This window comes from Vipera berus, assembly GCF_964194415.1.
Source record: "Vipera berus genome assembly, chromosome: 6".
Taxonomy (NCBI): Eukaryota; Metazoa; Chordata; class Lepidosauria; order Squamata; family Viperidae; genus Vipera; species Vipera berus.
In genome coordinates, this window is record NC_138208.1 from 84,999,390 (window position 1) to 85,023,593 (window position 24,204).

General features: G+C 42.2%; 1 protein-coding gene across 6 annotated transcripts in view; it reads right to left on the reverse strand.

The window, feature by feature from the left end:
- CELF2 (CUGBP Elav-like family member 2) overlaps positions 1–24,204 on the reverse strand; it is a 634,914-nt gene that overhangs the window by 347,398 nt on the left and 263,312 nt on the right. The window contains exon 1 of one of the 6 annotated variants that reach the window (XM_081330783.1): positions 10,953–11,665. The exons of 4 other annotated variants lie outside the window; for them this stretch is intronic. In XM_081330783.1, coding sequence (XP_081186909.1) covers positions 10,953–11,026 — 74 coding nt within the window. In that variant the 5' untranslated portion in view covers positions 11,027–11,665. Of the gene's footprint in view, positions 1–10,952; positions 11,666–24,204 lie in introns of those variants that run through there. One more of the 6 variants, XM_081330782.1, reaches the window with a different exon arrangement.

The following is a 24,204-nucleotide window of genomic DNA, read 5'->3' on the forward strand; positions in this document are numbered from 1 at the left end:
AACTGACCAGGTCGTAATCTCAAAGCTAGCTTTCTGTTAAGTTGAAGTCAAAACTAGAAGGACAGTATTTTTTATACAGTCAAAACTAGAAGGACAGTATTTTTTATGCAGCTTAACCCCTTCTAGTCCAATCATGTAAAAACAGCTTCTTTTTTCTCCAAAATTCTGTCCTCTTGCTGGGATGCAACACATACCCAAAATTTCAGAGGCTACTCACACTGCAATTTACAAACCTTCATTTAGCAACTGTTCAAAGTTACAATGGCACCGATAAAAGTGACTTACCACTAGTCCCTCACACTTATGACTATTGTAGCGTGCCACACAATCGTCTGATCAAAATTCGGGAGTTGAGCAACCGGCTTGGATTGATGATGGTTGCAGCATCTCAGGATCATGTGACCATCATCTGCTTCTTTCCCAGTTGGCTTCCCCAGAGCAAAGTCAAGGAGAAGCCGGATTCGCTTACCAAACACCTAATTCAGTTAATAATTGCCATGATTTGCTTAACAACCGCAGCAAAAAAAGGTCATACAATCAGGTGTGACTCGCTTAAACAAGCTCCTCGCTTAGCAATGGAAATTCGGGCCCCAAATGTCATAACTAGGAGGAATAGCTGAAGTTTAGAACCCAACACATGTTTAATGTTAATGGCAGACGTTATTTTTTATTTTTTATTTTTTTTGCCAAAGGGGAGAGTGGGAAATGGTGAGAATATCCTTCCAGAAAGGTGATAGCAGGGGCTGATGGGAAACGTAGTCCAGCAACATCATCAATGGACTATAAATTCCTCCTCTTCGCATTAGAATATAGCATGTTTAAGGTAAAAACATAAAGCAGAGGCTGCTTGTTAGTGGCGGTTTTAAATACCAAGCAATCATGTTACTTCTGTTATCATTTTAATGTTATTATCTGAAGGGCATCAAGCTGTGAACAAAAGGGAAAATGCTGGCAAAAAAGAATAGAAACACGTTTTTACAATGAAATCAGCTGTCAATTTGAATCTTCCAGATGGAATAACATATTGGGCTTTAGGAGGTTTGAAAAAACAACAACAAGAAGGACAATACGTTATCTTGGAATCCAAAGAGGGAGGTTTATATCTGAAACAACTCCTTATTCACTGTAAATAAAATATCTGGCTGAAGATTATCTCAAAGTCTCGTTGTTTTTTAAAAGTTGGCTTGGCGTGGCCCATCAAGTTTAGGATGGTCCATCTCAGATTTCTGAAGAATACAGTCCCGTAGAGGCGTCATAACTTTTGATACAGATTGACGGAATGCAATTTTAATCCGGGGTATTAATGCTCTGACCAGAAAAAAAAAATCTAAGCAGAAAGTTAGTTGCCCACCAGCTTTGACACATTGCAACTGTTCTGACATAGTTCTCAGCTCTCAAAATATCCCCGATGTGAGAAAATCCATTTTAAGACCGACTATTTTAATACGCACTGAGTTTATAAAGGGTTTTTTTTATCAGAGTTATGAGAAAATGAGACCGGATAGATTTATAGAAACAGTCATGCCCAAATGTTCCTAAATGAAAATAAGTATTTGCGTTCTAGGAGTATTGCAATGGATGGATAATATATATTTACACAAATATGAGCTGTCACTGTTGTGACTACTACCTGTGGATGGCCTTCGGTTAGGAAATAAAGATTTGTCCCATGTTTGGGGCCTAGCAAGGTATGTATATATATATATATATATATATATATATATATTTTCTGAGGTTTTCGCGGGTGTTTGTATGTAGATCTTGTTTGTATGTAGATCTTTGGTCATTTGGGTTTTTCCCCACGTAGAATTGAATTCTACGTGGGAAAAAACCTGAATGACCAAAGATCTACATATATATATATATATATATATATATATATATATATATATATGTGTGTGTGTGTGTGTGTGTGTGTGTGTGTGTGTATGTATGTATATGTATATGTATATATATATATATATATATATATATATATATATATATATATATATATATATATTAGTCCTCAGCTTGCCACCGCCATTGAGCCAACATTTCTGTTGTTAAGTGAGACATTTGTTAAGTGAATTTTGCCCCCTTTCTTGCCACAGTCATTAAGTGAATCACTGCAGTTGTTAAATTAGTAACATGGTTGTTAAGTGAATTTGGCTTCCCCGTTGATTTTGCTTGTTAGATGGTTGCCAAAGGGGATCACATGACCCCGGGACACTGCAACCATCATAAATGTGGGTCACTTTTTTCAGTGCCTGGTCACTAAATGAACTGTTATAAGTCGAGGATTGCCTGTGCAAGATTTTCTTCTCAGTTCAGCCTGGAAATAGCAAGGATTTGGGGTGTAAAAACGATTGCAAATCCATTGAGCTACATCCATGCCCCACGACCTTCCTTGCCCCAAAGCTTCAACCTCTTGCACAAAATGCAAGATGTTTCCTCTCTATCCAACATTGATCTTGGGAATGGTGGCAGAAGCAATTAAAGACACAACATTCCAAGTGAGAATAATCGTCCTGCAATTACTTCACTGGGCCAAGTGTTGTGATTCTAATTAGTTTTTATTTTCCAAAACAGATTCTTTATCCTCACCTCAAGCATTTTAGGCAACGGTAGGATCTCAAGGAGCTGCGGAGACAGTTCTGCGGAGAAATTATTGAGTCTTTCCATTTGTATTTCTGTAAATGTCTGGTTTGGTACCGCAACCGAACAGGACATATACAGTCTTCAATAAACAGTTAGGACTGCAGAAAAAAACAATTGCAACCAGCCGGCCTTCCATTGAGGACCTGTATATTGTGTGGGTCGGAAAGAAGGCTGAGAAAATATCTACAGACCCCTCACATCCTGGACATAAAAACTTCTCCTTGCAGCTATATGGCCTTGCATGGCAAGACACAAGACTAGACACAAAGAGTTTGTCCCCTCCTTCTGTCACTCTGCTAAATGCCTAATTCCCCAAACACAGCCTTATGCCTAATGATATTTACCCATGTAGTGGAGCTGTATTGCCATTATCCTTCTCATCTTTCCTATTACCTACTCCCATTGGTATTTTACGACTATCACTTTGTTGGTTGTATCTTATGATTTATGACAGCCACTTACGATTTATCACTTTGTTGCTTGTATGTACACTGAGAGCTTATGCATCAGAGACCAATTCCTTGTGTGTCTAATCACACTTGGCCAATAAAGAATTATTCTATTCTATTCTATTATTCTATTCTATTCTATTCTATTCTATTCTATTCTATTCTATTCTATTCTATTCTATTCTATTCTATTCACGTTATAACGTTTGCATCTCACTTGTACCACTGCATCCCCAAATCTATGTCACATGATAACACTACCACCAGAAAAAGAAATAATCAGATCAGATCAAAACCAAAAGTGAAGCGTATAAATTCAGAATAGAATCAGGGATTTTTGATTCAATATGTCTATTTGATGATGCATCAGTTTCCTATTGTAATATCTAGAAGATCAGTTTTCGGAGATATACAGTAGTACATCCCTCATGTTCCATGAATCCTTAAAGAGCCAAGTGCTGCTTGCATTCTATTCTCCATTCTGTCATTCCCGGCACTTTTATTTATTTATTTATCTATTTAGAGCACATTGAGGATTAATTATGGTGCTTGATTGCCTCCATAAAATCAACCATAAAATACCAGGCTATTAGATAAAATGCTGCATCCCACTTTGAAATATTTAGAATAACATTTAAAACATTTTTATTTTTTTGGAAAAATTAAAGTAAATAAACTCTGCGAGTCCTTAAGGATTAATTTGGAGAAAGGGAAACAAATGAAAAAGCGAGATTATAGCGCGCATTTAGTAGGTGGAAGCGGTTATATTGTAAAAACAATGCAATACCACCACTAACAAATACTATACCTGTTGTTTTTTTTGCAAAAATTAAAGATCCTCCAATTTGCTCTAATCTCCTCTGTTTTCTCCCTTCTTCTGTTTATAAGTCAGTGGCTCATTTAATTATTTATTATGTTGAGATTCACAGGCATAATTACAGTGCCAGCACCATTATCAATAACACTAATGATTATTAATAATAACCTCCTGTGAATGTAGTAATTATTCCAAATAAAATCAACACTGTGGACCTTGTTATTACATAACAATTATAAGAATACAAAAAGGATGAATATTCTGCTGTTGTCTGTCTGTCTGTCTGTCTGTCTGCCTGCCTGCCTGCCTGCCTGCCTGCCTGCCTATCTATCTATCTATCTATCTATCTATCTATCTATCTATCTATCTATCTATCTATCTATCTATCTATCATCCATCTATCTATCTATCTATCTATCTATCTATCTATCTATCTATCTATCATCTATCTATCTATCTATCTATCTATCTATGACATACCTAATCAGTTTTGAAGCTTGTAATTTTCATTCTTCATTTAAAAAAAACCCTCTTCTTTCTTGTGATTTGCATCAATGGCTGACAAAGGAAATGGAAGTGATTAACCCACAATTTATATGTAACAATTTGAAAAGATACAGCTATCAATGATAGAACTGTCTGCCAAAATAAAAAACCAACATACAATAAAAAAGCAGCAATCAAACAACAGCTGATAACAAGGGACGTGTTTTATTTCAAGCGCTAGGCACTAGAGAAAGGGAGTGTGTATATGTGCGGACTATCGAAGTCCTTTTGCAGTGCCTTTTTGGCAGTTTACTATTCACTTGAACATTTCAGCTTTGCAGTAACCTACAAAGGTTCTGTTCCAAAGGAATTTCTAGCAGATTTTTCCCCTCAAGAAATATGCTTTGCAGACAATCATATCCAATAGAGATAAATGAACTGCTCTAGTCCTGCTAATATTGGAGTAGGAAAATAATGCACCATCTCCACAAATACACTGTCGATTGCTGTGTAATTAGGATTAGGGCACGGATGAAAAAGAGAATCTGATCCATCTCCAGCTAAGGAAAGGAAATTCAAAAACTCATCATTTCAATGGAAGACTGGTGGCATATTTTTTTCCAGGGTGGGCATCTCAAAAACCTCATGATGTTCTCAGACAAAATATCCAACTTCAATAACACAATTTTGAACCGCTGAAGCAGAAAACGCCATTCCATTTGCCAATGATTGATTGGTTTTGAGACGTTTGTAGTGGTAAAGGGGATGGAAAGAGGTTGAGGCCATTGGTTCCCAGCAGTAAATCTTGTCCAAATCCCCAAGTCGGTTATCAAGGTTGCCATTTCTCAATGTGAATAACAGTGTGGTTATCAAGGCAGAAGGCGATCAATCTCATCCAGAACCAACCATGGATGTGATAAGCACATATTAGTGTGTGTGTGTGTGTGTGTGTGTGTGTGTGTGTGTGTGTGTGTTTAGTTATTTCAACCAAAACAATGTATTCTTCCCTATAGGTAAGCATGTTTGTGGACCAGTGGCCTTCACCAAGGTAAAAGGTAGCTTTTGTGTAATAATAATAATAATCACGAGATGTAGGCAGAATCTGTTTATCTGATTTAAGTGAGTTTGCTTAAGATAATGCAGTCGTCTTAAGATCAATGGGACATTAAGCAAATATATTATCTGTTTCTCTGGCTCTCTGCAAGAAGTAACTGGATGCAAGAAGTCACTTGATACCTACAATGCATCCGCTGAGTAAGGTATTCCAGCAACATTTCTCAATCTTGAAAACACCTTTGAACTGCATACCTGAAACACACCTGGCCTCTGCAGAAGATGTTACCTAGCTTGGTAAGGAAACATTCAGAAACCAACCCACGAGCTCGGAGAAAAAAATTTTCACCCACCCATTTGTAAATTGTTCCGTCTTCTGCTCCCCTAACGTTTTGTAACAAGGTAGTAGCTTTCTCCCCGCCCCCCCCCAAGACTATTCTGGTTGACCCAGGTTAACAAAGAAAGAAGCGCCATATGCACACACTTGGTCCATGCAGATATTTTTCCCCATCCCTCCAAGTAGCAAAAAAAAAAAATCGTGTCTCTTTGGATCAAGGTGACCGATCAAGGTTGATTGGAAGCAACCATAGAGAAGATGAAGTCCAATTCTGACACTACATTATTGACCTGTTCTACGAAGGAAGGGGTTATGCCGCTAAAAAAATGAGTGGAATCAGGATCGACGTAATTGTCATCTCTGGCGTATGTCCTGCGATGGAAGTAGAATAACCCAACTCTACGACCTTCCCCAGAAAAGGTTGAACAGTCCTTTTAACTACAGCTTTGGGGATTTCTGGCTAAGACACCGTCACCGTGTTAGCTCTTTTAATCACAAAATTGAGAATTCCACTTCTTCATGACTACACTTGAGGATTGCCTTTTCTACAATTGGTCTTGCACAACGCAGAACCCCTAGACAACAACAACTTTATTGATTAGCCCTTGGGCCATATCAAAGTACAAAGTTCCAGCAACAAACCATCACCAAAACTTGATAAAAGCAATCCAAAATGGAATTTGATAAAATACAATTTAAAATGGAATGAAAATACAATTTAAGTTGAAAGAGTAATAAAATACAAATTTAAGATATAGATAAAATATGATAACATTATATTTCGGAGTCGCCCTTACAATCTACCCCAATCAGTCCCACATAGGCAGATCTTAACCGGATCATTTTGTTTAAATACTGTGCTACGTTGAATGTTATTTTCAAGTTCTGGCCGGACATAAGGTAAGTTATTTTGATATGGGGATCCCAATGGGTCATTCGTTTGGTATATAGACCAAGATACCTGTCTCTCACCCTCTTATACAGACAACCAGAACCCCTAGATTTCCTTGCCCTGCTTATTTTGCCCAGACTGTGGCAGTAGCTACTTCTGAAGGGGGGAAAAAAGGGATCTAAAACCACATATGCCTTTAGAATTAGCACCGGAAGCCCAAAAAAACAAGTATTAGAAAACAGCATTGGATTCCTTATTGGATTCATACTGTTTATGCAGCCAGCATAACTGCATCCCCAACTGGAACATTATTAACCCAGCAAGAAATAAACCCACAGTTGATAAAAGAGAAGACCCGACTTTAGCTTTTAATTCTGCCAAAATCTGGGCTGCGAATCAAGTTTCAAAGGATGGAAAGAAACAGCATGGAATTCAAACCCGATAGGATTTCAAGGCGATCCGAATTTTATCTGCTATCAGCGAAAACATAGGCATTACCGCCCAGCAACAAAATCCTTTTTAAAAATAACTCAGTTGAGAAACCAGCACAAAAGGCTCATAGCATATCCCCACCTTTTTCAGTCCGTATCTAGTTATCTTTTACATTTTATTCAAGAAAAAAAATTTCTGACCTGTCACAAAGGATCAAATTCCGTGGTCCAGTTTATAAAATAAACTTAAGGGTCCAGGTTATAAAATAAAGTTAAGGGTCTCTAAGGCATAATCTTTGGATACTGTTCCCATCTCGTTTTCTATCCCTTCGTATGAATTCTCACCCCAAGGTGATTCATATAGATAGCGCCCTTACACAGAAAGAAAACCTCAAAATTTTAAGCAGCTCACCCAACAGACACCATAAGGAAGGGATAACTGGTGTGTGTGTGTAGTTTGGACATTATTGCGGGCATCTGCGAAGGACTCTCGAAAAAGGACAACGTGACGGTAACAATTCTTCATGAGTAATCAGGCAGCGCACGTTTTTCAATCATCCTTATGGCTGATTTCAGAGGCTTCCTGGATGGAATTAGCCACCCTCAAATGCTTCTAGCAGGCTGACCAAATCGGTCAGTACTACACAAACCGCACAGCACATCTTCTGTTCTAATTTAAACTCAAGGGGCCATGCAAAGTTCCTTCTCCAGTCCCTCCTAGAAATATACCAATATTTCTGCATTAATTAGTCTTGTTGGATGGCAGTTCCAAACAAGTACCAATCTTTGCAGCTGTTCGGTAAATTCCATTTCTCCACTGCGATGAGATCACACAATAAGATCAGCCCCCCAAACAACAAAAGATAGAAGAACGGGCTCCGGATACAGTTTGTGCTCCTTCACTGGCGGGTGGAGGGAAGCGGGTGGAGGGAAGCGGAGGAAAAGCTTTATCTAAGCAAAATATAACTTTGCCTTATTTTCAGCTAGCGGCATAGAATGGGCGTAGCGTAAGTCAATAATCACAAAAATGCCAAACCCAGCCTCAACATCTGGCTAACTGTGCAACCAACCATAACAACAGCTTTGGAAGAAAAAAACAACCCTGTGGTTTCTCGAGAACTCCTCTCAAATGCCACTGAAGGTTGGTAAAACCAGGTTTGGGTCAATTAAGGAAGCATTTCCCTAAATTTAAGTGGCCGTCCACAAACCACTATGGAGAGGCTAGGGTTCAGAGAGGTTTGTTAGCCATTATCTTTTTTTATGACTAACTTGAGAGCCGGAAAGGAGATGATTGTGTAAGTTGACTGCACACAAGAATTACAGAAACCAAGGATTTGTGTCTTGACGTTCCTTCTACTTACTACTTGAGTTTCAATCTTCCATTCAGGGATGAAAGTTAATGACACCCCTCATCTCTGTCAAGACTCCTAGCCAGCGTTACAGAGAACCTGGACCCAATAAAATATCAATTCTACAAACACAAAGAAACTCAGTAATCTTAATGCAGGATTATCTAACTCTGACAAACATAAGGGACCAATCAAGGATAGAAGTGTATTTTCCACAATGCATTTGAAAGAAAGGATCGCTGTTATTAAATAAGAATTCTCTTCCCCCCCCTCCCCCCACTTTTAACAACTTGGCAACCTGCAGCTGCTAAAACAGATGGCTATTTCAGAAATAGCTCTTCTCCAAGACTCTTTGAACTAGGAGAAATCCAATGTTGGCCACGGGTGGGGTAAGGCGCAGGGGGGGGGGGGAGAATCAGATGTAACTCTGAATGAATTTACAGTGTGACCAAAACTAGATCATGTGAAGAGCTGTAAAATCCCAAAACTGTCCTTTTTGAGGACCATGCACAAAGTTTAGTTTAGCATATATATTTTTTCTCTAAACATATATGCCCAAGCACCAATTTTGCAATAATAATAATAATAAGCCATGGTTTGTCTTTTCTTTCTTTCTCTTTCTTTCTTTCTTTCTTTCTTTTTCTCTTTCTTTCCTTCCTTCCTTCCTTCCCTCCCTCCTTTCTTTCTTTCTTTCTTTCTTTCTTTCTTTCTTTCCTTTCTTTCTTTCTTTCTTTCTTTCTTTTTTCTTTCTTTCTTTCTTTTTTCTTTCTTTCTTTCTTTCTTTCTTTCTTTCTTTCTTTCTTTCTTTCTTTCTTTCTTTCTTTCTTTCTTTCTTTCTTTCTCTTTCTTTCCTTCTCTTTCTTTCCTTCCTTCTTCTTTCTTTCTTTCTTTCTTTTTCTTTCTCTTTCCTTCCTCCTTCCTTCCTTCCTTCCTTCCTTCCTTTCTTTCTTCTTTCTCTCTTCTCTATTTCTGTCTCTCCTTTTTGGTTTTAAAATTCAAGGTTTTTTTATTGTTGTTGTTGTTTTAAGAAGACTCAGAAAGAGCACTTTTCTTAACAAGACCTGACCTCCGATACATCAAACTTTAAGACTAACAACAACAAAAAAGCGGCGGCGGCGGCGGGGCGAGGGAGGAATTAACCCAGGGTTGTTTTGTCTTCCTCAAATTCCAGCCGGCAGCATTTCTCCATAGATCTCGCCAGCTTTTTCATTCCCACCTCTAGGAACGATTCTACACAGAATCAAGAAACGGGGGGGGGGGGGGTCAAATCGCCTGATCTAATTTCTCTTCCACACTATTACAAAATCGGGTCTTTTTTTTTTGCATCTGCAGGCAGTTGATCTCCGCGACTAAATTTACAGTTCGCTGGGTTTCTTCCCCCCCACCCGCCCGTGCTGATTCTGAACTGATTACGGCACACACACACACACACACACACACACAGAGAGAGCCATGAAGCAAATAAAAGAAAAATCTGATGCCGAAGGGATGCTATCTGTAGAGGCATTTGGAGTGCATTTTCAGGAGCACGCCTTTTGCGAAATTCTTCCCGGTCTTCTCCTCCTCCTCCTCCTCCTCCTTCCACGCGCTTCTCCCCATCATTTTAAGTAGAATAAAAACCCCACTTCTTCCTCCCGGCTCTATTTTCTCTCGCTCCCTCCCACCCCCCCACCCCCCAAAATATAAATCTATCCACGGCTATCTTTAGAAGCGGCGTTCCAGATAGAGATACGTTACCGATCAAACGTTGCGGCTTTGGGGGAAAGCGAGAAGAGGCAGGCGAAGGTGGAGTTGATGATGAGGAAGAAGAAGAAGAAGGAGAAGGAGAAGGAGAAGAAGGAGGAGGAGGAGAAGGAGAAGAAGGAGAAGGAGAAGAAGGAGGAGGAGAAGAAGGAGAAGGAGAAGGAGAAGGAGAAGGAGAAGGAGAAGGAGAAGAAGAAGGAGAAGAAGGAAGAAGAAGGAGGAGGAGGAGAAGGAGAAGAAGAAGAAGGGGGAATGCACGCGCGAACACACACACACACAGAGAGACCTACACACTCTTGCACACCCATCCACACGCGCGTCGGAAACCACAAAAGAGAATACGCAAGGGACAAGGGCGAGGAGGGGAATCGATCCTTCCTGCAAACCGCGCCCCCCCCCACTACCACCACTCGCAACCTCGGCTTAGTAGCCTTGGAAGGAGCGAAAGCGGGTGTGGGGGGGTGGCTAGAAAGAAGGAAAAGGCGATGCTTTTGTTTACGGAGCCCTCAAGAAAACCTTCTGGGACCACCACTCAAAAAGAAGAAGAAAAGAAAGAAGAACATCCCCCTCCCCCCGTCCCAACACACACACACACACACCTCCCCAACAAGACCCTCCACCTCCCTCCCTCCCTCCCCGTGGGAAAAAAAAGCCTGACCCAGGCATTATAGACCATCTAGCTCTCCGTTCCGACGACCAGGCAACTCGGGGGGTGGGGGGGGGAGAGTTCATTAAGTCCGCACTGTGGCACTTACATTCTGTCGGAAACGAGCAAACGGCTGTCGACCATCATCTCGGGCAGAAAATCCAGCTTGAATGAAGAAGTCATCTCCTTCCTTGCCTTCCTTTTCTCCTTTCTGCCTTTTTCTTGTTCTTTCCTTTCTTTTCTTCCCCCTCCCTCTCTCGTTGGCTTCCAACGCGACGCTTCCCTCCCTCCCCCTGGCTTTCCTGCACACTCACACACACACACACACACACACACACTCTCTCTCTCTCACTCTCTCACTCTCTCTCTCACGCACTCTCTCTCTCTCTCTCACGCACACTCTCTCTCTCTCTCTCTCTCTCTCTCTCTCTCTCTCTCTCTCTCTCTCTCTCTCTCACGCACACCCCCCTCTTCGGCACGCCGCTCCGGCTGGTCGGCGGGCGGCTCGGAGGGCTCTCCCGGCCGCGAGACAGGTGCGGGAGGCCTCCCAAGGCAAGAGTGAGAGGAGAGGAGCCGCCGCCGCCGCCGCCGCCGCCACTTGTCACATTCTCTGCCCCTCTCCGCCTCCGCCAACCCGCCCCGGACTCCGCCGCCGAGCAACTGGCTGCGCGGCGCCAGGTGCCGAGCGCGGGAGGCGGAGTTACTACCCCGCTGGGCGGAGAGTTTAACCCTTTGCCGACCCCCGACGGGGAGGGCAGGCTGGCTTCGTGGGCGGGCCGGCGGGGGGGGGGGGCGGCGGCGGGGAGGAGGAACGAGAGAGAAGGAGAAAGGGAGGAAGGAGGAGGAGAGAGGGAGAGGGAGGGAGGAGGAAGAGGAGGAGGAGGAAGAAGAGGAGGAGAAAGTATGAAGGAGAAGAGGAGGGGGAGGAGAAGAGAAGGAGAGGGAGAGGGAAGAAGAAGAGGAGGGAGGAGGGAAGAAGAAGAGGAGGAGGGGAAGAAGAAGAAGGAGGAGAAGAAGAAGAAGACAAAGAAGAAGAAGAAGAAGAAGACAAAGAAGGAGAAGAAGAAGAAGAAGAAGAAGAAGAAGAAGAAGAAGAAGAAGAAGAAGAAGAAGAAGAAGAAGAAGAAATAAATGGAGGAGGAGGAGGAGACGAAGAAGAAGAATAGGAGGAGTGGGGGGAGGAGGAGAAGAAGAAGAAGAAAAATAAATGGAGGAGGAGGAGAGGAGACGACGAAGAAGAAAAATAAATAAATGGAGGAGGAGGAGAAGAGGAGGAGGAGGAGGAGAAAAATAAATGGAGGAGGAGGAGGAGATGAAGAAGAAGAAGAGAAGGAGGAGAAGAAGAAGAAAAATAAATGGAGGAGGAGGAGGAGGAGAAGAAGAAGAAGAAGAAGAAGAAGAAGAAGAAGAAGAAGAAGAAGAAGAAGAAGAAGAAGAAGAAGAAGAAGAAGAAGAAGAAGAAGAAGAAAGTCTTCTTCCTACATTTGAAGGATCTCTAGGTTGGGCTTTCAAGGGAGAAGAGCATCTAACTCTCTGGAAGAATTGCAAAGCAGCCAGTGGCTCATGGGTTGGACTCTGTAAGAGGAACCCTCCGAGGGGAAGAACTTTTAAAAGGTTGGAAAAAAAAACCTTCTCTTCCCCCCCCCCACCCCTCCCTCTCACAGACATACACACAATCAAACTGGTGCCTTTCACGGCACGACTGCCTCAGACTTTGCAAAACTGAGCTTCCTAGAAATTTAGAAATCAGGCCGCAAATCAAAAGCGCCTTCATGGAGAGAAGGGAAAGTGGCCATGGGGTTGATTGGCATCAAAAGGATGACAGGCATTTTGGGGAGTGGGGGAATGAACTTGGCCAGGCTCTCTTTAGGACCCTCAATATGGATAATAAACTCAGAAACTACATTATTTAAGCTGTAGATGGGTAAAAAAAATCTAGTAAAGTTAAGAATTTTTTCCCCCTCCTGGAATTTCAGAATATTTAGTATTTACTGCTTGGGATGGGAAGAGTACTGCTTTTAGGAGACAAAACTCGTAGTCAGGACTAACTGGAGAAGGGGGGAAAAAAGTCTGTGATTAAAGATCTTTTCAGACCCACATATTTATTATGGTTCTGCTTCTAAGGGACTTAAATGCTGATTCCATATCTTGTATACGGAGGAATCTGAAGGACCAGCAGTCCTGTGTGAGTCATTATAATACGGTAAATAAGATTCTAATAATGAGACAGGTTATTATTTTAAGCAGATGTCTCCTTCCTTCGCATAAATTCATCAAACTGGCTTTTGGAAAATAAAAAAAATGTTTTTTTTTACCCCTCCTAAACAAAATAACTATACAAAGGCTCACAATCTCCAGTGCTTTTTGCAAGTCGCATAATATCAGATTAGCCGAAAACTTTTAAGGTAATTATTTTTTTTCTTTTTTACTTGGTTTAAAAACCAGCCAAGCTCACCTTCAAAACAACTACAGTTCTTTAACGCTACAGAGGAACAGAACAATTTAAATGAAACTGTAATTCACATTTCGTTTCTTCATCCAAGCAAATTTATCTCTGCATGATTACATGGTTATATAGTTGCAGGGAACATTATGTCATTTCAAAATGTATGCTGAAAGTAACACTATATTTTTCTTTAAAAAAACAGCCATAAAAACCTTGCTGAATATTTCGATTGTTTCAATCTAGTCCTGTAGCCTTTTGTTTTAATGCAAAATGCCCTTGTTTGACTTGATGTCACTGGGATGCTAAAATCCCAAATTATGCACCTGCAATAGCCAATCAGATTAAAGCAGTGAGAGCAAAAGAAACTCGAAGTGCCTTCAAAACCTTCGGAAAACTATGGATATAACCTCCAATCAATCAACCAATTAAAATTAAAAGCATTTTAGCCTCAGTTCATAGAACAGAAGAAAAAAGAAATTAATTTACCTCTGTGCATTACCATATGCGCTTGCTCCTACGAATGGAGCTGGAGAATTTTTATATCTGACATACTTGGCTAAGTTAGCCAAAGTACTCGGTAAATTCATGCAACAACGGAGCTTTGGTACTACGGTATTAAGAGTTTCTCTAATGCACTTTTGTTCTACGCATTGTTCTTTTAAAACACTCCCTTATTAAAAAAAAAAAGGTCCTATGTCATAGTTCCATTGGCTTCCGTGACCAACCTGTGTAAATTATTTACTTATACAGCTTCGTCAATCAATCCATCAGTGGTCCCGTGGAACAATGTAAGCCCCCAAAATGGGTTAGTTGCTGCTTTGCGGAGTGTGCAATATGGATTTTGACAAAATGAGTAACAGCTGCGGGAGGAGATGGGAAAGGATGAGCAAGAGTAATGAAATAAATGAAACATTTACGAGGGTACCACTTCCAAAGGTGGCTGAGGATATTGGGTTAAACCTTGGCTCTTTTATGACTCGTGGACTTCAACTCCCAGAATTCCTGAGCCAGCATGGCTCAGCTTGGAAACCTCTTCCTTTCCCCTCAGCGTGGCTGGCTCAGGAATTCTGGGAATTGAAGTCCACCAGTCATAAAAGAGCCAAGGTTGCCTACCCCTGGGTTAAACCAACATCTTTCTCAAGAGAGTTAGGAATTCAGTACTGCCTTAACTGTGCTGGATCCTCCACTATTGCCATAGCAAGCATGTTATCATCCGTGAGTTCTAATGGCTAATCTATGTCATATTTATTGTGGATTTGAGTCAGTTTTGACTCCAGACAAAGTGACGCGGTGGCTCAGTGGGTTAGGACGCTGAGCTTGTCAATCGGAAGGTCGGCAGTTTGGCGGGTCGAATCCTGAGTGCCCGTAACAGAGTGAGCGCCTGTTACTCATCCCAGCTTCTGCCAACCTAGCAGTTCGAAAGCACGTAAAAATGCAAGTAGAAAAATAGGGACCACTACGGTGGGAAAGTAACAGCGTTCCATGCGCCTTCGGCGTCTAGTCATGCCGGCCACATGACCACGGAGACGTCCTCGGACAAGCGCTGGCTCTTCGGCTTTGAAACGGAGATGAGCACCGGCCCCTAGAGTCGGAAACAACTAGCACGCATGTGCGGGGGAACCTTTACCTTTACCTGACTCCGGACAACTGCCTGGACAATTCCATGCAGTTTTCTTGATATAATTTTGTGAAGTGGTTTGCCCTTGCTTTCTTCTTCTGAGGACTTAAGAGAGTCCCTCAGCTGACTTTGTGCCTAACCCAAAACTAGAACTCCCATCTCCTGTTTTCTAGCTAGGTGCTTTTAACCATTAGATAGACCAAAGTGGGCTCTAATGGCTAATATCCAAATAACAAAGTGTTAGGCTCAGGTTGTCCGCTACATATTTTTACAGGCTTGAACCTAGAAGCAGAAATGGGTTTAACTTTAGCCCAGCAGTCCATAGGTATAGTAACTGGAACCAAGTCTTGTTTCAGATCTTAGCACTTAAACTACGAAAGATCCTATTCGACGATAACAGAACAAGGCTTCCGAGGACCCCTAAATCCTTGCCTGTGTGTGAGCAAGTGAACTTTGCTTCATTAGGCTAGGACCCTCCATCACAAGGCAATATAATAAAACAAGACCAAATATACAGGACGCAGAAAATGTATTCGTGGTTGAACAAGGAGATACAAATGTTCTTTATTTTGCATGAGGTTTCCTCTAGCAACATAGCCATCAAGGAGGGGGATCTGTAAGAGAGATATTAATAACAGAAGAACAGAGTTGGATGGGACCTTGGGGGTCTTCCTAGTCCAACCCCCTGCTCAAGGTGAAATTTTCTTTTAGCGGCACATGGTGTTCTAGCAAACCAGCATAATTCAGTCATGTGGGAAGCCTGGATGGATCACAGTCAGAGGAATAAGCTGCTGAGAACTACTTGCCCCAAACCTGGAAATTTTCACATAAGGCAGGGCTTTTCAACCAGTGGTACGGGTACAACCTGTGGTACATTGGCACCTGCCAGGTGGTATGTGGCCATCCTAGAAAAGTGGTAGCGGGGGAGGGAAATGAACTGAACCGGTGGCAGCACAGCACAAGCCTGAGCGAGAGACGGATGAAACTGCAGGGCTGTCAGGGCTCAGCGGAAGCGCCAGGATCAGCACCAGGCTCCAGCTGGAGCTCGGAGCTGATCATGGCACTTCTGCGGAGCCCAGAAGAAGCGCCGATCAGCTGGAATGTTGCAGCATCTCCAGGGTCTTGCAATTTACATTCAGATGCTTGGCAACTGATTCATATTTATGATGGTCACAGTGTCCCAGGGTAATGTGAACGGACCAAAACCTGCTGCAACCACCCAGCAGAGGGGGGGGGGGAAATAAAAACCAAACACCCCCTGACCCCACCCCCGCTGCCAATCCTCAACAGAAATGCTCACAACAATGAAAACTTCGGACAGGAGGAAGAGTGCCGCCAGGCGTGCAGGCAGGTGTCTTGCTCGGCTGTGGCTTGGGGGGCACTTTTTTCAGTGCCATTGTAATTTCGAACAGTCACTGAGCGAACTGTTGTAACTCGAGGACTACCTGTACTTCATCACTTTCCCCCCCACCCTTTTTTTTGGGTCATCAAGTTTTGGACACCTTGCTAGGCGACTGGTGGTACTCGGACGCTGCCATATCCTAAAAGTGGTACAATGGGTGGAAAGGTTGAAAAGCCCTGACATAAGGAACTAGAATCAGCATGGCCAAGACTTCAGGCTGGACAATCAAAATACAGGGGGCAAAACATACTTCACCCAAAAGAATTCCATCCGGATTGACAGATCCTGCATTTGCAGATCAGAATTCAATTACCCACAACCTTCACACTTCCTGAATATCCTGACCTAATTGCCAGTTCAAACTACCTACCAACCGCATTCAAAATGTAACATTGGAGGATGGGCCCTTTTGAAGAAAAACAACAACAAATCTTCCGAGATAAAATAAATATAGCTCAGCTGTCTGAGATTTCTCTTTCTTTCTTTCTTTCTTTTGCATAGGTGTGCAGAGTTTTCAAGAAAGGAAAACAGAATGGATGAAAGAAAAGGGGAGCATCAAGGAACAGAGGGAGGCTGGTTCCTTCATTCATGCCAGGGAAGACTAAATAGACATCATGCATTCCAGGTTTCAGGAAGGTTTTAGCCTATAGGTAGTCCTTGGCTTACAGGCACAATTTAACCAAAATTTCTGCTGCTAAGCAAGGCGATTGATTGTTAAGTGCGTTTTTGCCCCATTTATTGACTTTTCTTGCCACACTTGTTAAATCAATCACTGCAGTTGTTCATAGCACAGTTGTGAAGTGAGTTCCCCACTGACTTTGCTTGTCTGAAGGTCACCAAAAAGGGATCACATGACCCCCAGGACGCTGCAACCGTCGTAGATACATGCCAGTTGCCAAGCATTCTAATCTTGGTCATGTAACTATAGGGATGCTGCAACGATTATCAGCGTGAAAAATGAACACATCACCTTTTTTAGGTGTTGCTACTTCAAATGGTCACTAAATGAATGGCTGTAAGTCGAGGACTACCTGTACTGGAGAACAGCTATATTATATTAGAGCATGTCAGTCGAGAGAGGTCTTTTCCTGGTGCAGAAAGGGAGGGAACAGGTGATCTCCACATGTTGCAGAATTAAAACTTTTATAATGCCTTGGTAAGGCCACACCTGGAATACGGCATCCAGTTTTGGTCACCACGGTGTAAAAAAGATGTTGAGACTCTAGAAAGAGTCCAGTGAAGAGCAACAAAGATGACTGGGGGACTGGAGGCTAAAACATATAAGGAATGGTTGCTGGAATTGGGTATTTCTAGTTTAATGAAGAGAAGGACCAGGGGGGACATGATAGCAGTGTTCCAGTATCTCAGGGGCTGCCTCAAAGAAGAGGGAGTCAAGCTATTCTCCAAAGCACCTGAGGGCAGGACGAGAAGCAACGGATGGAAACTAACCAAAGAGAGAAGCAACCTGGAACTAAGGAGAAACTTCCTGACAGTGAGAACAACTAATAAATAGAATGACTTGCCTCCAGAAGTTGTGGGTGCTCCAACACTGGAGGTTTTTAAGAAGAGATTAGACAACCACTTGTCTGAAATAGTATAGGGCCTCCTGCTTGAGCAGGGGGCTGGACTAGAAGACCTCCAAGGTCCCAACTCTGTTATTCTGTTATTAAAAGCCATCAACCAGGCTGCTGGGAACTATACTTCAGGAACAAAGAGGAGGGCTAAATGTTCTTCTTCTCTGCCCTAACCCATTATTGATTTCCCAACATAACCACAGATGGCATTTTGTGCAGACCAGTGTTCCAAGAATAATCACCATTAATACCAAGCCAACACCGCCTCATTCATCCAAGCTGGCTGTGGGGGAAAAAAAACATGTCTAAATGCTGGTTCCAACATTCCCTCTTAAAATCTTCCAACTTTATCTACCTACTGTGGTCCTTTAATGTCTCCCCTCGCAACAGAAGTCAAGGAAATTATCCTTACTAAAGGTCCACACTCTCTCACACATACATACAATGCTCATCCCGGGCTAGTTCAAGAATCCCAATGGTGTCCTATTTCTGAATCTTTTACTCTGGAGATGACCTCATACATATTTCTGTGCCGGGCGTAAGAGCTTGTAACTACCATGTTTCCTGCTTATTAATCCCTTGTAACGAGTGTGGTGGGCTTGTCTCATCAAGCACATCAGTTAACACATATTAGGAATGATCATGAGGGGCGTGCAGACAACATGCTATTTGCGTGCAGTCCTTTGTGGCTGAGATCCATGGATCGGTGGGAAGAATTTTAAGGCGTAACTCTATGGTCAGCAGGAAGAGTTTGATGCTGCTGACCAACTGTGACACTCCTTTGGCCTGAACAGGTGATGGGCCAGACTTAACCGCCCTGATTATATGACAAGGGATCCATCTGCATCAAGCCGCGATGAAACTGCTGCTGAATCCCCCTAAGGGATATTAACCTTTCTCCAAAAACCATTTGCTAATCGCCTCCAGACGCTATTCCAAAATCCTACAAAATTCTCCTTCTGAAGCAAGAAGACAGACACTCAAGACAACCACAGTCTGCACAATCCCCTGACAACTGGAAAGGGCTGATGGGAATGGATGTCCAAAAATTACTCTGGACTTTATAGAATCCAAAGTATTTTTTGTGTCTATGTGTGGGCTTTCAAGTCAGTCTCTTTTCTTTTGGAGACCCTGTAATCCCTTGCATTGGGGTAGAGTTGGGGGTGACTGAATGGAGCTGAGCGTTTACTGACCGGATGCCCTTCCTGACGCCTATGTGGAGCTCACAGCAGATATTTTCTCTTTGCACCCAGAGGGAGAAATATCTGCCACTACCTAGGATCGAACTCACAACCTCCTCTAGTCCACCACATTGCTCAGTGTTGACTCCTAAAAACTGCCTAGTCTGGTCTGTTCGTTTTTATTGGCAAAATTTTGGAAGTAATTTGCCGTTGCTTGAGGGCTGGTCTCCTACTTGGTGCCTTGACCACTACACCAAATTGCTTCTCCAAAGTGTAATGTTTCACTGGGGATCTTTTAAGAAATTCAGCTCTGTTCTTTCTTTTGAATTGCGTCAGTCTGTTTTGCAGCTAATATTGTCTTTCCGTGAGTTCAAGGCAGGGATGCCTACAAGGCAACGCCAATTAAATTTGGTTGGTGTCTCTGAAGAGGGTAGAAAGGAAGCATTTTTTTATTTTAAAAAAAAATGTTATTTTCAATAGATTGGTGTAATGGGAAATAGGAATAACCTTGAGGAACAGGAGGAAAAATTATAAACCAGACAATGGTCAGATAAGAGAAATCCGGGTTTAGGCTAGAGCTGTAATCGGAGAAAGCGTCTTAGATTTGACCACCTGTAGTTCTCACAAAGGTAAAGGGAGGGAGAAACATTCAGGATTTGGAAAATTTTGTGACTTTAATCTTACAATAAAAGTAATTATCAGTTTTCATAGCTTTGGTTCCAGGTTGACCTACCTTGAAAGGCTGATGTTCAGACTATCAGTTCCGGACTGCAAAAATAATGGAAAACTCTTCTTGACTAGGTAGTGATTCAGATCCCCATAAAGGAGAATATTTGCAGCTCAAGGTTGAAATGTGGAGTCTTTGGTGCTCTCTGAGCTTGGCTGTTTTCTTGCAGTCGTTTCATTACCAAACTGGGTAACATCATCAGTGCTAGTAAGGATGGTGTCACCTAATTTGGGTAATGAAACATCTGCAAAAAAACAATCAAGCTCAGAGAGCACCAAAGAACACTCAGTTATCCAGATATTTGCAGCTTAGGTGGTAAGTTTATTGTTCCATTGCACTAGAAAATACTGGGTGGGCTGGAAAGGGAGATAGATAGAAAAAAGATTGACAGTAATTTTAGGTTTCACCATCAATCAAAATATCTGCAAGCTAAAAAAGGACCCCCACATCTCTCTCCTTGAAAATTAACTGGGCATTTCTCCAGAGTAGGACTAACATCGAGCTGCAAAAATCCAGACCACCACTAGGGGCAGAGATAGAATATCTGCTGCCATCTAGTGGGCATTTTGATTTCTGCAGCTCAGGTTTAATAGTCCTGCAGTAATGTACCTGAAAATCTCATTGGGTTATGTTTAAAACCAGTAAAATTACAGGGACACTCCTGCTTTTTAATTTCAGCCATGCTGGCTGGGGAATTCTGGGAGTTGAAGTCCACAAGCTGTAAAGTTGCCAAGGTTGGAGACCCTTGATCTAGGAGTTTGAGGGAAAGAAATTTTCATTTCACAGCATAACTACTGAAAAGGCCTGTTTTAACTAAGATACTAGGTTGGCTTTCGATAGGATGAGAAATCAGAGGGGAACATTTCAAGCTGTTCTTCCAGAAATGATAGATTTACGAAGCCCTTTTAGACATTTTGGTCTCCAGCCCATCTGGGATTTTCGACGCCATTGCCAGCCCTTTAAATCACACCCAGAAGCAAATTTCACATTATTGTTGGAAGGACATGGCACAATGCCAGCGTCCCTCAACCCGATGGCTTCCAAATGTGTTGGAACTACAATTCCCAACAATTCCAGGTCCAGCACACTGAGAGTCTTCAACTAGAAAATCAGAAATAGGCAAAACACTCTGGTGCGTGTTGTTAAAAAAGTGAAACTCCAACTCCTTTTTTGCACCTGAAATATGAGCAGTTAGCATTTGTTTTTGCAGAAGAAATACTTTTAAAGAACAGAAACATATTTCTAATGTTTGTAAGAAACACACCCTTTATTGGGTTTTTTTCTAGAGTCACACAATATTGTCCCATTACAAACATGTGCAGTTGGGCATTTCAACGTTCTCTTGCGTTCAAGCCCCATCCCTTATTCCTTAAGTTTCCCCAATAATCTTCTCCTTCTCCTTTTACACTTTCTCTTTCTCCTCCTTCGCTTCCTCCTCCTCCTCCTCCTCCTCCTCCTCCTCCTCCTCCTCCTCCTCCTCCTCCTCTGTGCTTAGCGTGAAGCTGGAAGTCTTAAAACATTATGATGTAAGTGTTTTAAGTCTTAAACGGTGGTTAGTATTTTTTTTCAACCCCATCCTAGGCACTTTTCCCCTGGATGCCAATCCGAGAAATGAAGTAGATTCCCGAGAAAATGTCTTTTAAGATCGCTGCGCCCCATTTCTCAGCAAATAAACCTAGGACTGCATAGCTACAATTTTACCACAGCCATCTAGTGCTAAAGTGTCTGAATTTATCCTCCTAATCTGTCCGAAAAGGAATGTGTTGCAGCTGCTACCAGTCCCTTCAAACATATATATTTATCTCTTTCCCAGCAAAGAGTCCATCCACGAACAAATGCCGTCTCTACCTGTAGATTTTTCAAAGCTTGCTTTCTCCATTTCGTCTCCAAATAACAAACAGTTGTTGCTGCTGCTGTTAATTTGATATCTACCTGGAATATTGCAGAGCTCAGGACCAACATCAGACAACAACTATGTAACCTGGGAAAAGAGGCAGCATCCAGTTTCATGTCAGGTTTGGCTGTTAATCTGGCCACTCCAGACACTTAGCGCCTTATTCAAAGTTTGGCTTGCTCAACAGAAGGCTCCTAGGCCAGATTAAGCAAGATCTGAGATTTGATTGCAGTAAACAATGAAGGCACATATACCCAGATTTGCCCATTGCAGTGTGTTAAAAAGCAAGACCAATTTATTATTATTATTATTATTATTATTATTATTATTATTATTATTATTATTATTATTATTATTATTTATTGGATTTATATACCGCCCTTCTCCCGAAGGACTCGGGGCGGTGTACAGGGCAATTACAGGACTGCCCCCGACCTTCGAAATGACCTTCGTTCATTTCGCCGGGACCTGAAGACCTGGCTCTTTGAGCTATCTGGTCTGGACTGAGGGGTTTAATGTTTTTAAATTGTGATTTAATTTTTGCGGCTAGACTTAATTTAATTTAATTTTAATTTTATATTGGATTGTTTTTAAATTTTGCCTTGTAAACCGCCCTGAGTCCTTGGGAATAGGGCGGTATATAAACCGAATAAATAAAAATAAATAAATAAAATAAATAATAAATTAAAACACAATATACAATATACACTATACAAAGTTAAAATAAATTTTAAATTAAATTAGCCCTAATAAGTAAAACACATTCTAAAAGTTTAAAAATTAAAAAATTTAAAATCCCAATCCCTCAGTCCAGGTGAGCAAGCTCAAATAACCAAGTTTTCAGGTCGCGGCGAAAGGAGCGAAGGTTGGGAGCCATCCGGAGCTCAACAGGGAGTTGGTTCCATAGGGCAGGAGCGCCCACAGAGAATGCTCTCCCCCTGGGGGCCGCCGGTCAGCACTCCCTGACCGACAGCACCCTGAGGAGTCCCCCTCTGTGGGAGCACACAGGACGATGGGAGGTTGACGCCGGCAGAAGGTGCTCCCATAAATAATCCGGACCCATGCCAATTTATAAGTCTTTCTAATGTTTATGTGTTTATATTTATAAACACACACAGACACACACAGACACACAGACACACACACAGACACAGACACAGACACAGACACACACATATATATATATATGTGTGTGTGTATGTATATATATATATATATATATATATATATATATATATATATATATATATATATTCATCAACTTGCGACCACAGTTGAGCTCAAAATTTATATTGTTAACTGAGGAAATTGTTAAGTGAGCGTTGCCCCATTTTCGATTTACAACAGTTCGCTTTCATGGACATTTGAAGTTAAAACGCCACTGAAAAAAGTGACTTATGGCCGTTTTTCACACTGAGGACCGTTGCAGCCTCCCCAGGGTCACGTGATTAAAATTCAGACATTTGGCAATTGCCTCACATTTATGATGGTTGCAGTGTGCTGGGGTCATGTGATCCCCTTTTGTGACCCTCTGATGAGCAAAGTCAATGGGCGAAGCCAGATTCACTTAGCAACCTGTGTTGCTAATTTAACACCTGCAGTGATTCACTTAACAACTGTGGCAAGGAAGGTCATAAAATGGGGCAATACTCACTTAACAACTGTTTCACTTAGCAACAGAAATTTGGGGCTCAACTGTGGTCGTAAATCGAGGACTACCTTGTAAAGGATGACATCGGGATAGCCATGGTGGATCTGAAAGAGGCGGTGCGAGACAGAGGGGCATGGAGGGGGGGCAATCCATACAGTGGCCGAGGATCAGATACAACTGATTTATAAGTCTAAACTCTTCAATTATAGGTCTAACCCAGAGTGGGGAAACATGACTGCTTCATGACTTGTGGACTTCAACTCCCAGAATTCCTGAGCCAGCATGGCTGGCTGAGGAATTCTGGGAGTTGAAGTCCACAAGTCACGAAGGGGCCATGTTTCCCCACCTCTGTACTAGACAGATACAGATCTGGCTGGCTCAGGAATTCTGGGAGTTGAAGTCCACAAGTCAGGAAGGGGCTATGTTTCCCCACCTCTGTGCTAGACAGATACAGATCTGGCTGGCTGAGGAATTCTGGGAGTTGAAGTCCACAAGTCAGGAAGGGGCCATGTTTCCCCACCTCTGTGCTAGACAGATACAGATCTGGCTGGCTCAGGAATTCTGGGAGTTGAAGTCCACGAGTCACGAAGGGGCCATGTTTCCCCACCTCTGTGCTAGACAGATACAGATCTGGCTGGCTCAGGAATTCTGGGAGTTGAAGTCCACAAGTCATGAAGGGGCCATGTTTCTCCACTCCTGGTCTAACCCAAGAACTACTGCCTGTTTTTCCCCCCTTGCTTTTGGGAGTCACCTGATTCACGTTCACAACACTAAAAAAAGCAGAAGAGAAACACCTGCTCGACATATTCATATTCCGACACACAGCACCCAAACCACAACATGCCACACAGCCCACCACCATGCGAAA